This window comes from Sapajus apella, unplaced genomic scaffold (assembly GCF_009761245.1).
Source record: "Sapajus apella isolate SASKATOON/1434 unplaced genomic scaffold, GSC_monkey_1.0 scaffold45, whole genome shotgun sequence".
In the NCBI taxonomy this organism is placed as follows: domain Eukaryota; kingdom Metazoa; phylum Chordata; class Mammalia; order Primates; family Cebidae; genus Sapajus; species Sapajus apella.
This window is the reverse complement of record NW_022436985.1, coordinates 11,629,375-11,643,670: the sequence shown is the minus strand read 5'-3', so window position 1 is coordinate 11,643,670 and position 14,296 is coordinate 11,629,375. Positions and strand designations below refer to the sequence as shown.

Here is a 14,296-nt window from a genome sequence, read left to right as displayed (position 1 = left end):
AGAAAAAAAACACAATTGAGACCCTCTTCTGATGACTGGAAAAGTGTTCTGAAATGATTTATTCCTCTGGATCCTGACCACAGTTGCTAAAAACTCAGAGATTATTCTACAATTCCCCATCTATGAAGCTATAGAGAACTTCTCAGCTTACACAGTGAAGCAGAATAATTCTCATTGTTTCTGCTTCAACAGATAATCTTTTCTTTTCCCTCAAAGACAGAAGAAAAATTTTCATTTTTTCCCAAAGATTTTATATTAGCTTTTATTTAATTGTGCTCAACATTGACATTTTTGACCTATCATCCATGGTAAATGAAAAACAGTATAGTAATAGTTAATCTCTTTTGAAGATATTTTAGTATTATCTTTTTCCCCATACTGATAAGTAAGAAATAAAACAGTCTAAAGAGGGGAAAGAGATTGTAAGAACCCAGTAACAAGTTTAAGGTATCCAGAACAGTAGAACCAAGACTCCATTTCAAACAAGTTAGGAGGATGGAGATTCTGTGACATAATAAGTATCCATATGCCAATACTTAGGCTTGAAAAGCAAAATTTCTCGTGCACACACATGCAGAATTGCACGTGGTGACACATACACAACAATGATGATATCTGCTTTGTAATTGTTTCCTCCGTGTTTTATTTCTGCTACAAAGAAAATAAGGTAAAATAAATTAATGATAAGTTTCAGTTTGTATGTCACTCAGAGACCTCAGATATGCCCAGTTTACAATTTCTACCAGTCTCTATACTCAGAATTGCATGGAACATTCAAGATATTATGCAATCTGACAGTTGTGCTCATAGAGAAGGTCCGTGGATTTCAGAAACATGTCTGGGAAGGGATGCAATTGATGTAAGAGAGGCCAATGAGTTCACAGTTGACAAAGGCAACATTAAAAAAAAAATTTTCAGTTACCATACCTAAGGCCAAGGATAATTTCCACTCTATAAAAAGGAGAAATAGAGGCCCAAATGTCTTGTAAAACATACTACAAAATTATTAGGAAATGTTCAAATCTTTCCGTGATAATCTGTTAACTTCCTGAGCAAAATGCTGCTTTGGATCTATTTTTGAGTCATTAAAGGTCTATGTTTTCTTTCACTTAACAGTATTCAGTTTCACGGCCACAAATCTGTGGCAGATCTATTCAAAGGAAGATCAAACTATCCCAAGGAATATTTGAGCATCTGAACTGAGAATCTTAGGAAAACTGTCTCATGTTAATATTCTATAATTTTCTGTCAAGGAAAGGTAGTCAGAAATTACTCTTTTCTCCTGTCACTGGTAAGTTTAGGACATTTACAGGAATTGTCTTAATATCAGAATCTTTACTATATCATGTGTATTAGTATTGCTAGCATAGCAAATTGCCATAAACGCAGCCACTTAAACACGACTTTTAAAACATTTAATATATTTTACATTGCAAACCTCTTTTTATTCTTTTACCACAACTACAAGGAGTTGAAATCTGCCAACAGTTCAAAAGAACAGGGAAATAGATTCTCCTCCAGCACCTCCAGAAAGGAACCCAGCCAGCCACCATCTTGATTTTAGCCCAGTGAAACCTGTGTAGGACTTCTGACCTACAGAACTGTAAGGTCAGCAAGAAAATGGCTAAATTTATGGTGACTTGCTGTAAATTCATCTCATCCCTTAAAAGTGTTTGTGATTTTAAATGGACATTATGAATAGAGCAGTAACAAATAAATATATAAATAAATATCTTTTATAAATAAATGTATATATATAAATATTCAGGATACATGTCCTGAATTTTTACTTATCTATGTGAACCATTAGAAATATTAACAATTATTATAAGTTTATATTAAATACATTTTGTTGTGACATTACAAATTAAAACTGTGTAAAAGAAATGCTTATCAATTAACCTGATATCATTAATTTTGCAAGAGTCTTATAACAGGTAAATCAAATCTAGATTTGTCATAATTTTAATTAGCTACTCAATAATGTCATAAAAGAATAGTTACTAAGAAGCCCATAATCTTCCCATTTTGGAAACATAAGGCAAACATTTTTTAAATACTACATTTTCGAAATAGGTGCCTGTTTCAAACACTGAATTTGAAAAGTCATAGAAACATCTGAAATATCTTTTCTCTCTCTCTAGTGTGTAAGGAGCCACTGCATTCCAGCCTGGTGACAGAGTGAGACTCTGTCACAAAAAGAAAAAAAAAAAATTTTTTTTAAATACGTTAGCAACTTCTAGAAACCACTGGTTCTCTTTATTGCTTTATGATTCTTGTGTAGCAATTTTTTTTCTGTGACCAGAAAAACATGTCACAAGCCAAGTTGTATATATTGTTAGCAAGTGGGTAATGAATTAAACATAAGGCTAATAATTTTTTCAGCAGGATTATTTTTCCCTCCCAAATTATGCTATTTATTTTGGGGGTTTTGTTTGTGTGTGTGTTTGTGTCTAGTAGTTGCACACAGTATGTTCCCTTTAAAAATACAGCAAATCCATTCTGCTTACCAGACTATGCCCTGAGCCCCAGAGCCAATAGGCTTTAGATTCTGGTAGCGCTTGAGAACTGTGAAGGTTGAGTCTCCCACTTCCACACTGTAGAATTGGTTGTCAACTTTGCTTTTGCTCATGTTGTAATGTTTGGCAATATATGACACATCCACTTGTTTATCGAATCCCTGGCAAAAAGAAGAACAGCAAAAACATGAGGCAAGTGAATAGGCAGACTGATAATGAGATGTACAGAAACTTCTTCTTTTAATGGTTACTAACACCTAGCCATCTATCATCTATTTCATGAAGTTCACATAGAAAAAAAAAATAGGTATTCATCCACACAAGATTACCTGGAGTAAAGAGCTTAGGGAAATAAATGCAAAGAAATGGTTTATTCCCAACATTAAAACTATTTATAATAGACTTATCTTAAATTTTACTTGCATTATCTTTTCTAAAGTATCTCATGAAAACATTCATTTGTAGAATAAACATCTATAACTACTGAATATGCACTGGTCTCAGAGGTTACATTAGGTCCTTCAGGATTCAAGTAAATATGAAAAAGATGATCACTGGCCATCCATTATAACAGTCACATGAGGACAGATAATAATATACTGAATGGGAAAACACTGGAAGCATTCCCTTTGAAAACTGGCATTAGACAAGTGTGTCCTCTCTCACCACTCCTATTCAACATAGTATTGGAATTTCTAGCCAGAGCAATCAGGCAAGAAGAAGAAATAAAGGGTATTCAATTAGGAAAGGAGGAAGTCAAATTGTCTCAGTGTACATGGTTGTGATTTAGAAGATCGCATCATCTCAGCCCAAAATCTCCTTAAGATGATAAGCAACTTCAGCAAAGTCTCAGGATACAAAATCAATGTGAAAAAATCACAAGCATCCCTATACACTAATAACAGACAAACAGAGAGCCAAATCATGAGTGAACTCCCATTCACAATTGCTTCAAAGAGAATAAAATACCTAGGAATACAACTAACAAAGGATGTGAAGGGCCTCTTCAAAGAGAACTACAAACCACTGGCTCAAGGAAATAAGAGAGGACACAAACAGATGGAAAAACATTCCATGTTCATGGTTAGGCAGAATCAATATCGTGAAAATGGCCATACTGCCCAAAGTAGTTTATAGATTCAATACTATCTCCATCAAACTACCACTGACCTTCTTCCCAGAACTGGAAAAAACCACCTTAAACTTCATATGGAACCTAAAAACAGCCTGCATAGCCAAGACAATCCTAAGTAAAAAGAACAAAGCTGGAGGTATCATGCTACCTGACTTCAAACTATACTGCAAGCCTACAGTAATCAAAACAGCTTGGTACTGGTACCAAAACAGAGATATAGACCATGGAACAGAACAGAGGTCTTGGAAGTAATGCCACATATCTACAACCATCTGATCTTTGACAAACCTGACAAAAACAAGCAATGGGGAAAGGGTTCCCTGTTTAATAAATGGTGTTGGGAAAACTGGCTAGCAGTGTGCGGAAAGCAGAAACTGGACCCCTTCCTGACACCTTACATTAAAGTTAACTCCAGATGGATTAAAGACTTAAACATAAGACCCAACACCATAAAAACCCTAGAAGAAAGCCTAGGCAAAACCATTCAGGACATAGGCATAGGCAAGGACTTCATGACTAAAACACCAAAAGCACTGGCAATAAAAGCCAAAATAGACAAATGGGACCTAATTAAATTCCAGAGCTTCTGTACAGCAAAAGAAACAATCATTAGAGTGAACTGGCAACCAACAGAGTGGGAAAAAATTTTTGCAATCTACTCATCTGACAAAGTGCTAATATCCAGAATCTACAAAGAATTAAAACAGGTTTACAAGAAAAAAAAACAAACCCATCCAAAAGTGGGTGAAGGATATAAACAGACACTTTTCAAAGAAGACATATATGAAGCCAACAAACATATGAAAAAATGCTCATCATCACTGAGTATTAGAGAAATACAAATCAAAACCACATTGAGATACCATCTCATGCCAGTTAGAATGGTGATCATTAAAAAATCTGGAGACGACAGACGCTGGAGAGGATGTGGAGAAAGAGGAGTTCTTTTACACTGTTGGTGGGAGAGTAAATTAGTTCAACCACTGTGGAAGGCAGTGTGGCAATTCCTCAAGGATCTAGAAATAAAATATCATTTGAGCCAGCAATCCCAGCAATCTCATTACTGGTTATATACCCAAAGGATTATAAATCAATCTATTATAAAGACACAGTCATGTGTATGTTGACTGTGGCACTGTCTACAATAGCAAAGGCATGGAACCAACCCAAAAGTCCATCAAAGATAGATTGCATAAAGAAAATGTGGTACATATATATCATGGAATACTACACAGCCATAAAAAGGGATGAGTTCATGTCCTTTGTAGGGACATGGATGAATCTGTAAACCATTATTCTCAGCAAACTAACACAAGAACAGAAAACCAAACACTGCATGTTCTCACTCATCAGTGGGTGTTGAACAATGAGAACACATGGACACAGGGAGGGGAATATCACACAATGGGGCCTGTTGTGGGGAGGTTTGGGAGGGATAGCAGGGGGTGGGAAAATTGGGGAGGGATAATGTTAGGAGAAATATCTAATGTAGGTGACAGGGAGATGGAGGCAGCAAACCACCATGGCATGTGTATACCTATGTAACAATCCTGCATGATCTGTACATGTACCCCAGAACTTAAAGTAAAAAAAAAAAAAAGAAAAGAAAAAAAGTACCTACATCCCTTTCTCAGAAAGAACTAAGATACAAACTTATGTAAAGTTTTAAGTATTTTAATTGGTTAAATTTGAATTAAACAGTGTTGACTTCATTTATTCTCATTAATAACACAAATGCTATTATTCTGAATCAAGCATAGCAAAATTTTTTTCAAGTTAACATTTTTCTAAAATGCCACATGACACTTTATTTTTTGGAAGCTTAGATTTTAAATACTTTAATTGTTGCATTTTTTGCTTATTTTTAAGAAAAGTTAATCCATCAGTTATATTTAGTCATTGAAGAGACTGTCTTTACAATTTTGAATCGTAATATGTATGTATAATATAAATATCCATTACCTTGATGATCCACAAATGATCTTATATTGTATTTATGACATAAATAGTAAGAATTCTATAGCTAGAAGGGACCTCACAGAAAATCATGTAGCCTATTCCTGTGGCACACACTGGTGGATGCCTTCCCAGCAGTCATCCTTTCTTGCTAGTTTTGTTCAGGTTTTAAGCACCCGCATTTTCTGTGGGTTTCTCTCCAATCCCAGCCATTGAAAATTAAACAATCTATGCCAGTGGTTCTCATTAAAGGTGGCTTTGACCCATTTGGGGCATTTAGGAGATTTGTGGGCAGGCTTTAAAATGCCACAAACCAATATTGATTTGGTTTGTCAAAGAATGCTGGTTGTCCTACAAGAAGTGAGATGTGAGTCATTCCCACACAATGAATAATTTCTCACATACCTCACAACTTGTGAGTGTCCTGCCAAAGCTTTAATTAGTAAAAAAAATCTGCCTATAATGTTTTGAGTCCAGAATCTACACCAAAGACTTTCTGTATGATTTTAACACATGCCAACTTTTCTGAAAATCAAATTCTGATATAATTTAAAAGATTTAAATCTCCTTAGGCTCTGAACCTCTGGATTGATAATAAAACTATTTTCCTTGGAAATTTTGGCATTGCATCTCTAAATAATAACTTGAAATAGAAATATGATCTAATTTTCCCCATATGCCCTTGGAAGAGGATCCAAGCAGCATCAGTGATGTAAATGAGGAGAGTACAGTGGGGCCCATATGAACATGGGTGGCAAAACCTACAAATCCAGTGCTAGAATCTTGAGACCCCAGATAGCGGAAACAGACTTGCGAGTAGAATATGTGTGACGGGCACCAACCTATGATTGCATCGGATATGGTGGCAGCATTCACTTCAAATGCACTCAGACCTCAAGGAATAAAGCAGACTTATGGGAACTTATGTTGCTTGTACAGGAAATCAAAAATTCAAGTGATTTGCAAATGCAATAACAAAAGGTCTACAATCAAGAAAGCAGACTGTGGAGCATGGCATAGGGAATAAAACAAGACTATTAAACATCAGACATTGCAAGCCTATTGAAGGAGACAACAACAGGGTTTAGAATTTAGACAATGGGTGTGGATAGTGGCAGAAACAAGAACATTAGTCTTCAAACAATCCTTGATTTCAGCCACAGTACCAGGAACTGCTCTCCACACCATGGCCCATTTCTACTCTAGACTTTTTGGCATATGAGCAGAATAGCTTGAATAAAGCTCTCCTTTTTTCCCTTGCTAAGAAACGTTAAAAAGCAATTGGAGCTAAAATATAAAACGAATTCATCTGCCAAGTTTAATTTGGGATGAATGAAGTGCCTAACTTGCCATTTGTCATGTTCTGACCCTTCTTTATATCCTTTAATATTCTGTTTCTGACCACACACAAAATCTTTAGCGCACAGTAGCCTCATCAAACCTAGATAATATATCTTCCCTTCCCTTACTTATTCCCTTCACTTTTGAAGTGTAGCTTTCTCAACTGTGTTGCATGTATACACTAATCATTGGCAATGAACTTTGTGTTCTGGATCCCTGACTTAATGCTGTATCATGGCATGGCCCTATGCCTTTGGACTTCGCTGTGGCTTTTCTAGCTATGGTCTCAGTCTTCATATCACAGTAGATTCAACTTGTTGTCCTCCTCTTCCAACATTTCAATGTATATTCAAATAAATCAAAGAAGCTTAAAGATTCATGTCACTTCTCTTTCAGGTTTAACTTCACAAGCTACCCTATTTAATATTTAGAACTGTTTAACCCAACAAACACAGATGATATGCAAATCATTTGCCCAATACTAGGTTTGGGACTGGAAATATAACAACAACAAAAAAAAGATAAGGTTTGGTCTAGAATGAAGACAATCAAATAAAGTTTTTAAAGTATAGATAATACATTCTACAGTAGAATAAAAGAAGGTGCTGAAAGCAAACAGAAACTAACAAGCAGAAAAAGGCTCTCTCTATATAATAGAAATAAGTGAATATTTATTCTGAAATAGAGTGTTGCAATGGCAGCATATGTGCCGCAGTAAACTATGTGTGTATTCAGGGAGGTAAAGGATGACAGAGGTTTTTAAAGGAAAAATGAGGATGATTATCTATTTTGAGATAATTATCCTTGGCTACAGGATCAATAACAAAGGTAATGCCAGTCTGAAGTGGGACAAGCAGTTGCTGGGCAGATGTCTTTGCAGAAATATGTTTTGCATAAGGTTGTGATGGTCTTTGTGCAAGCTTGTTTTTCAGCCTTTGGTAACAGTTTCCAACAGGCATTTCTGCATATGAACCCTATTTTTAATGGCCTTCCTCTGCTCTATTTGTCAGGGTTTTTTCTTTTTCTTCTAACACAAGTGACCCCATTTTGATTCTGACAACTTTAACAGTTTCAACTAACCACCTGCACTCGTTCATTATCATTAGTTCATTCAGCTACTATGTATACAGCAACTACTGGATGCAAAGTCACAGGTATAAAGTTGGTAATGTTTGAGAGGAGATTTTATCTGTGTTTTCCCCAACTAAAAATATCCCTGAACCACCCTTTTCACTGGTTGTCAGATATAAACGTGCATTTCAACCACCTGGGGATTCACATCTGAGAAGCCAGGCTTGATAAAATACAAGTCATTGGCATAACATTCCGGAGATTTGGATTCAAGCATCAGCAATCAACCAGTTGAAAATCATCTTTACAAAGTTTGTGTATTCACACATACACAAATATATAATTTCCTTTCAAGTTTCTTTTTTATACCCCAGTTTGAATTAAACTTCAGGTAAAATTCAGAAGCTAGGGAAGATATTCATGAAAGCACCTCAAATAATTGGTAAAAGTCTATTTTAATTGCTAGTTTAAGCAGTAAGACATGGATACAAGAGCATAGAAAATTTTCTTAGACTGATGTCATAATCAAGAATTTTATAGCAAATATGATGTGTTAAAGAACTTCCCCCAGATTCCATCTGTGCCCCAAGCTTACAAATCTAAATTGAGTTTTGAAAAGTTCAGAGCATATTTAATAGAATATATTTTATCCTTCAGCTTCTATATAGTGTTCCTTGTTCAAATATAAATTTTTGTTTATGAAATGTGCCCATGAAAATATTCCATTAAGCACACTGCAGAAAAATACTCTGTGTGCGGAAAATGACTTTTCTCTAGTTATACATTTTAGTATTTCCTGAGTTCAGGTCATAGGACAAGACAGCTGATTATTTGAACCTAGAAAGTTTAAACACACACACACACACACACACACACACACACACACACACACACAAATTTATGTTGAGAAGGCACGATTAGCCAATACTTAGTCTAGAGCAGAGATTCGGAAGTTTTAACATGGATTAAGACTAGCTAGTGGGCTTATAAAATGCAAAGCTTCTGATTCAGTAATACTAGAAAAAGGCCAAGAATCTGTATTTCTAACAAGTTTCATACTTTGAGAATCATGTTTTAGACAATAGTAGAGATAAAAGATGCCACCATTCAAAGATGATTAATTAAAGAGTCAAAAACTGGAAGCAATGCAGATCACGTGAACAAAAGATGTGGAAGTTAAAAATAATGTCATAAAAGACTCTCCTTGATATCAGCACCTAAGCCTTCATCCTCAATTCCATTGCTAACCTATAGCCACAGAATGTTGCAAAGAAAAATGTCTCACATTATTGAACTTCTCTTGCAGGTGCCCAAAGCTTTGATTGCACTTTTCTCAAATATAATAGCCTGTATTTCAGAAGCACTCCCTCCTCATCATTTGTGGATGACTGTCCTGTGTTTCTAATAGTCAGTGTCTGAGTGGGAAACACTGAGGTTTAAGAATTTTTGGAGGTTAAGCTTTCTTCGTTTCTTTTAAATGATATAGCTCAAAATAGCACTGAGCCTGGATCAGTTCTGCACTTAATAGCTGTGAAACCTTGGGCAAAACATTTCATTCTTTCATTCATTATTTATATTCTGTATGGTTTCATAAAATATTTGTGTAGCTCATGGTAAAAGATAGAGAAACAGGCCAAGCGCGGTGCTCACGCCTGTAATCCCAAGACTTTGGGAAGCCGAGGCGGGTGGATCACGAGGTCAAGAGATCAAGACCATCCTGGCCAACATGGTGAAAGCCCGTCTCTACTAAAAATACAAAAATTAGCCGGGCGTTTGGCACACACCTGTAGTCCCAGCTATTCAGGAGGCTGAGGCGGAAGAATCGCTTGAACCCGGGAACGGAGGTTGCAGTGAGCCGAGAACACACCACTGCACTCCAGCCTGGCGACAGAGCAAGACTCTGTCTCAAAAAAAAAAAAAAAAAAGAGAAACAGTAAAACCGTTAAATCCAGTTTTAAGAACAAATATCAAATAAAGCAAGCTAGGAGATGACAGTTTTACCAGAAGACTTAAGTTATGAATATCTATTGCCTTGACCATAAAACTTAGTGTCACGCTTCTGGAACATCAAGGGAAAAAAATAATGACAACAATAAAACCACAGTGAGTGGGAAGGTTTGATTCATTAATCTCATAAAATGTATAAGCCAATTCATAAGAAAGATAAGATTCTTTAGCTAAACTTCAGGAAGAGTATATTCAATAGTTTATTTATATAATAAACCTGGAATCAAACAACAGGCAGTAGACAAAAACTTTTAGTGAAAGTCACAGAAATATGTGTCATATGACTTGTATGATATTAACTCTCAATAACACAAGGTGAGAAACAAAGTTGAACCAGTATTATTGCCTATCTACTATAGGTGTACTCTGTATTATGTTAACATGTTAAAGTGAATGCTCAAAACACATGAAGAAAGTGGCCTACAGAGCTGTTAATTAATAGGCTCAAAGTCTCAGAACTATTAATTGGTGGTACCAATTAAAGTTTGGCCAACAAGTTGTCTTCTTTTTGTAAGCTAAACAATGTATTAGTTCAGCTAAAATCATTAAGAATAGTGATGTGGTTTTCCTATAATAAGGTGACACTCAGGAACAAAGCTAAGAAAATCAAGAGAAATGAATGAATACCCTCCTTCATAAACTCATTTATCAATTGTGTCAGCCTAGAGTTTAAGCTTAACATGAAATAATACAAGGTTGAAGTAGACAATCTTGTATAGTGATGGAAAGCTGGATTTTCACAGATGTCATGAAATTTAAAGGGCCTGATTCCATATATTCAGCAAGTTCTTTAAAATAATCTTAGCTTTTGTTTCTTTAATTGCACAATGAGGGTAATAATCTACTTTTGATTAGTGGAAAGGCTAAATAAGATAATCCATGTAAGCTATAAGCATGGAATAAGGTTATAGAAAACTCTTGAAGTTTGTTATTATTCTTACTATATCACCATTATTATAATTATCATTATTATTGAGAAGTTAGACAACATTTAAGACCTGTAGTTAGCAGCTTTAGAGTGGTTATAACAAAAGCTGGCCTAGCTCATAAGCCACATTGTCATGTGAAATCGCTGTGATACTGCTTTAAAATCCACAAAGAACCAACAGAGATCAGAATTACAGTATAACTATATATATATATATATATATATATATATATATATATATATATATTTGTTTTCATTTGTGGTAGTGACAGTGATCCATAAGTATCCATGTGCTGCTCTCCATTTTCCAGCCTCCCTTGAAGTTGCAGTTGATGTCATGTGACTATATACAGAAATGCCAGCTGTCTGGCTCATGTCTGTAATCCCAACATTTTGGGAGGCCAAGGTGGGCGGATCTTCTGAGGTCAAACGTCAGAGACCAGCCTGGCCAACATGGCAAAACCTCGACTTTACTAAAAATACAAAAGTTATCTGGGTATTGTGGCACATTCCTGTAATCCCAACCATTTGGGAGGCTGAGGCAGGAGAATCATTTGAACCCGGGAGGCAGAGGTTTTAGTGAGCTGAGATGGTGCCACTGTACTCCAGCCTCGGTGACAGAGCAAGACTCCATCTCAAAAAAAAAAAAAAAATAGAAAAGAAAAGAAAATAGCATTTCTCTGGCAACTACCCATCCCATTCTTCTCTATACAAGCAACAATAGACTTAAATATCCACATGGAAGATTTGAGACCAGAATGAGCAGGGTAAAAGTGCTTCAAAGGCAGCCACAGCAGGTGAGGATCTGTTCTATCTCAACCATGTTTATGCTGACACCTGGGGATCTGCTGCACCCTCCACCCATGGCCACAAATGGAGCAAATTCAGTATGGAACAGATGCCCCTTCCAAAGGGAGGCTCCCAGCTCTAGCAGAGTCCTTTGAGAGGTAGATATAGTGCAGGTGGAAAAGTAGTGAAAGATTTTATTCTAGAGAATTCTTTGCTGCCTTGCTGAGGTCTGAGTAATTTATCCTAATGGGAATATGCCCTGTTGTTTTAGGATTGTTTTACTTAATGTTAATTAAGTCAGAATGATGGTCTTTCGAAGAGGTGGGGGCTCTTTGTGTAATTAGGCAACCTTTCCTTAACTGCTGGTTCAAAATGTATTACTTGAAACATTTTTTTTAGTGTTATGGGTTTAAACATTATTTTTAAATCAAATAGTAAAACAAGTCATCAGAGAAAGAAATGTCAGTTGTTACCTAAACAGAGAGGCCTTCAAAAAGTGATGTGCTTACAACTAAAAGAACTAGAGAAGCAAGAGCAAACAAATCTAAAAACTAACATAAAATAAGAAATAACTAAGAGCAGAAGTGAAAAAGATAGAAACACAAAAAAAATTCTTGGCTAGCTAGACTAATAAAGAAGAAAAAAAGAAAATAATCAAATAGACACAAAAGAATGATAATGGGGATGTCACCACTGATTCCACAGAAATACAAACTACCATCAGAGAATATTATAAACACCTCTAGATAAATATACTAGAAAATCTAGAAGAAATGGATAAATTCCTGGACAAATATACCTTTCAAAGACTAAACCAGGAAGAAGTCAAATCCTTGAATAAATCAATATAAAGTTCTGAAATTGAGGCAGTAATAAATAGCCTACCAACCATAAAAAGCCCAGGACCAGAAGGATTTACAGCTGAATTCTACCAGAGGTACAAAGAGGAGCTGGTACCATTCCTTCTGAAAGTATTCCAAACAACTGAAAAGGAGAGACTTCTTCCTAATTCATTTTATGAGGCCAGTATCATACTGATGCCAAAACCTGACAGAGACACAACAAAAAAAGAAATCTTCAGTCCAATATTTGTGATGAACATCGATACAAAGATACTCAATAAAGGCAAAAAGCTTATCCATCACGTCAAGTTGGCTTCATCCCTGGTATGCAAGGCTGGTTCAACATACACAAATCAATAAATGTAATCCATCACATAAACATAACCAATGACGAAAACCGCATGATTATCTAAATAGATGCAGAAAAGACCTTTGATAAAATTCAACATCCCTTCATGTTAAAAACTCTCAATAAACTAGTTATTGACAGAAAATATCTCAAAATAAGCTATTTATGACAAGCCCACAACCAATGTCATACTGAATGGGCAAAAGCTAGAGGCATTCCCCTTGAAAACTGACACAAGACAAGGATGACCTCTCTCACTACTCCTATTTAACACAGTAATGGAATTTCTGACCAGGGCAATCTGGCAAGAGAAAGAAATAAAGAGTATTCAAACAGGAGAGAGGAAGTCAAACTGTCTCTGTTTGCAGAGGACATGACCCTATATCTAGAAAATCCCACTGTATCAGCCCAAAAGCTTCTTAAGCTGACAAGTAAATTCAGCAAAGTCTCAGGATACAAAATCAATGCGCAAAAGTTACAGGCATTCCTAGACACCAACAATAGGCAATCAGAGAGCCAAATCATAAATGAACTTCCATTCACAATTGCTACAAAGAAAATAAAATACCTAGGAGTACAGCCAACCAGGGATGTGAAGGATCTCTTCAAGAACTACAAACCACTTCTCAAAGAAATGAGACAACACAAACAAATGAAAAAACATTCCATCCTTGTGGATTGAAAGAATCAATATTGTGAAAATGGCCACACTGCCCAAAGTAATTTATAGATTCAATGCTATTCCCATCAAAATACCATTGACATTCTTCACAGAATTAGAAAAAGAAAAAAAAAACACCTACTTTAAAATTCATATGGAACCAAAAAAAGGCTATTTAGCCAATACAATCCTAAGCAAAAAGAACAAATCTGGAGGCATCATGCTACCTAACTTCAAACTACTACAAGGCTACAGTAATCAAAGCAGCATAATACTGTTATAAAAACAGACACATAGATCAATTGAACAGAACAGAAGTCTCAGAAGTAAGACTGCACATCTACAACCATCTGATCTTCAACAAACCTGACAAAAATAAGCAATGGGGAAAGGATTTCCTATATAATGAATGGTGCACAGATAACTGGCTAGCCATATGCAGAAAACTGAAACTGGACCCCTTCCTTACACCTTTTACAAAAATTAACTCCATATGGATTAAAGACTTAAATGTAAAAATGTAAAAGCCAAAACCATAAAAACCCTAGAAGAAAATCTAGGCAATACGAGTTAGGAAATAGGCATGGGCAAAGATTTTATGATGAAATCACCAAAAGCAATTGCAAAAAAAGCAAAACTTGACAAATGGAATCTAATTAAGCTAAAGAGCTACTGAACAGCAAGGGAAACTATTATCA

The 14,296-nt window shown here is 35.7% G+C and overlaps 1 protein-coding gene across 11 annotated transcripts in view; it reads right to left on the bottom strand.

Moving 5' to 3' along the window:
• MAPK10 (mitogen-activated protein kinase 10) overlaps nucleotides 1-14,296 on the bottom strand; it is a 324,375-nt gene that overhangs the window by 137,234 nt on the left and 172,845 nt on the right. For all 11 annotated transcript variants that reach the window (XM_032239877.1, XM_032239867.1, XM_032239871.1 and 8 more), the window contains one exon: nucleotides 2,511-2,680. In XM_032239877.1, coding sequence (XP_032095768.1) covers nucleotides 2,511-2,632 — 122 coding nt within the window. In that variant the 5' untranslated portion in view covers nucleotides 2,633-2,680. The remainder of the gene's footprint in view (nucleotides 1-2,510; nucleotides 2,681-14,296) is intronic.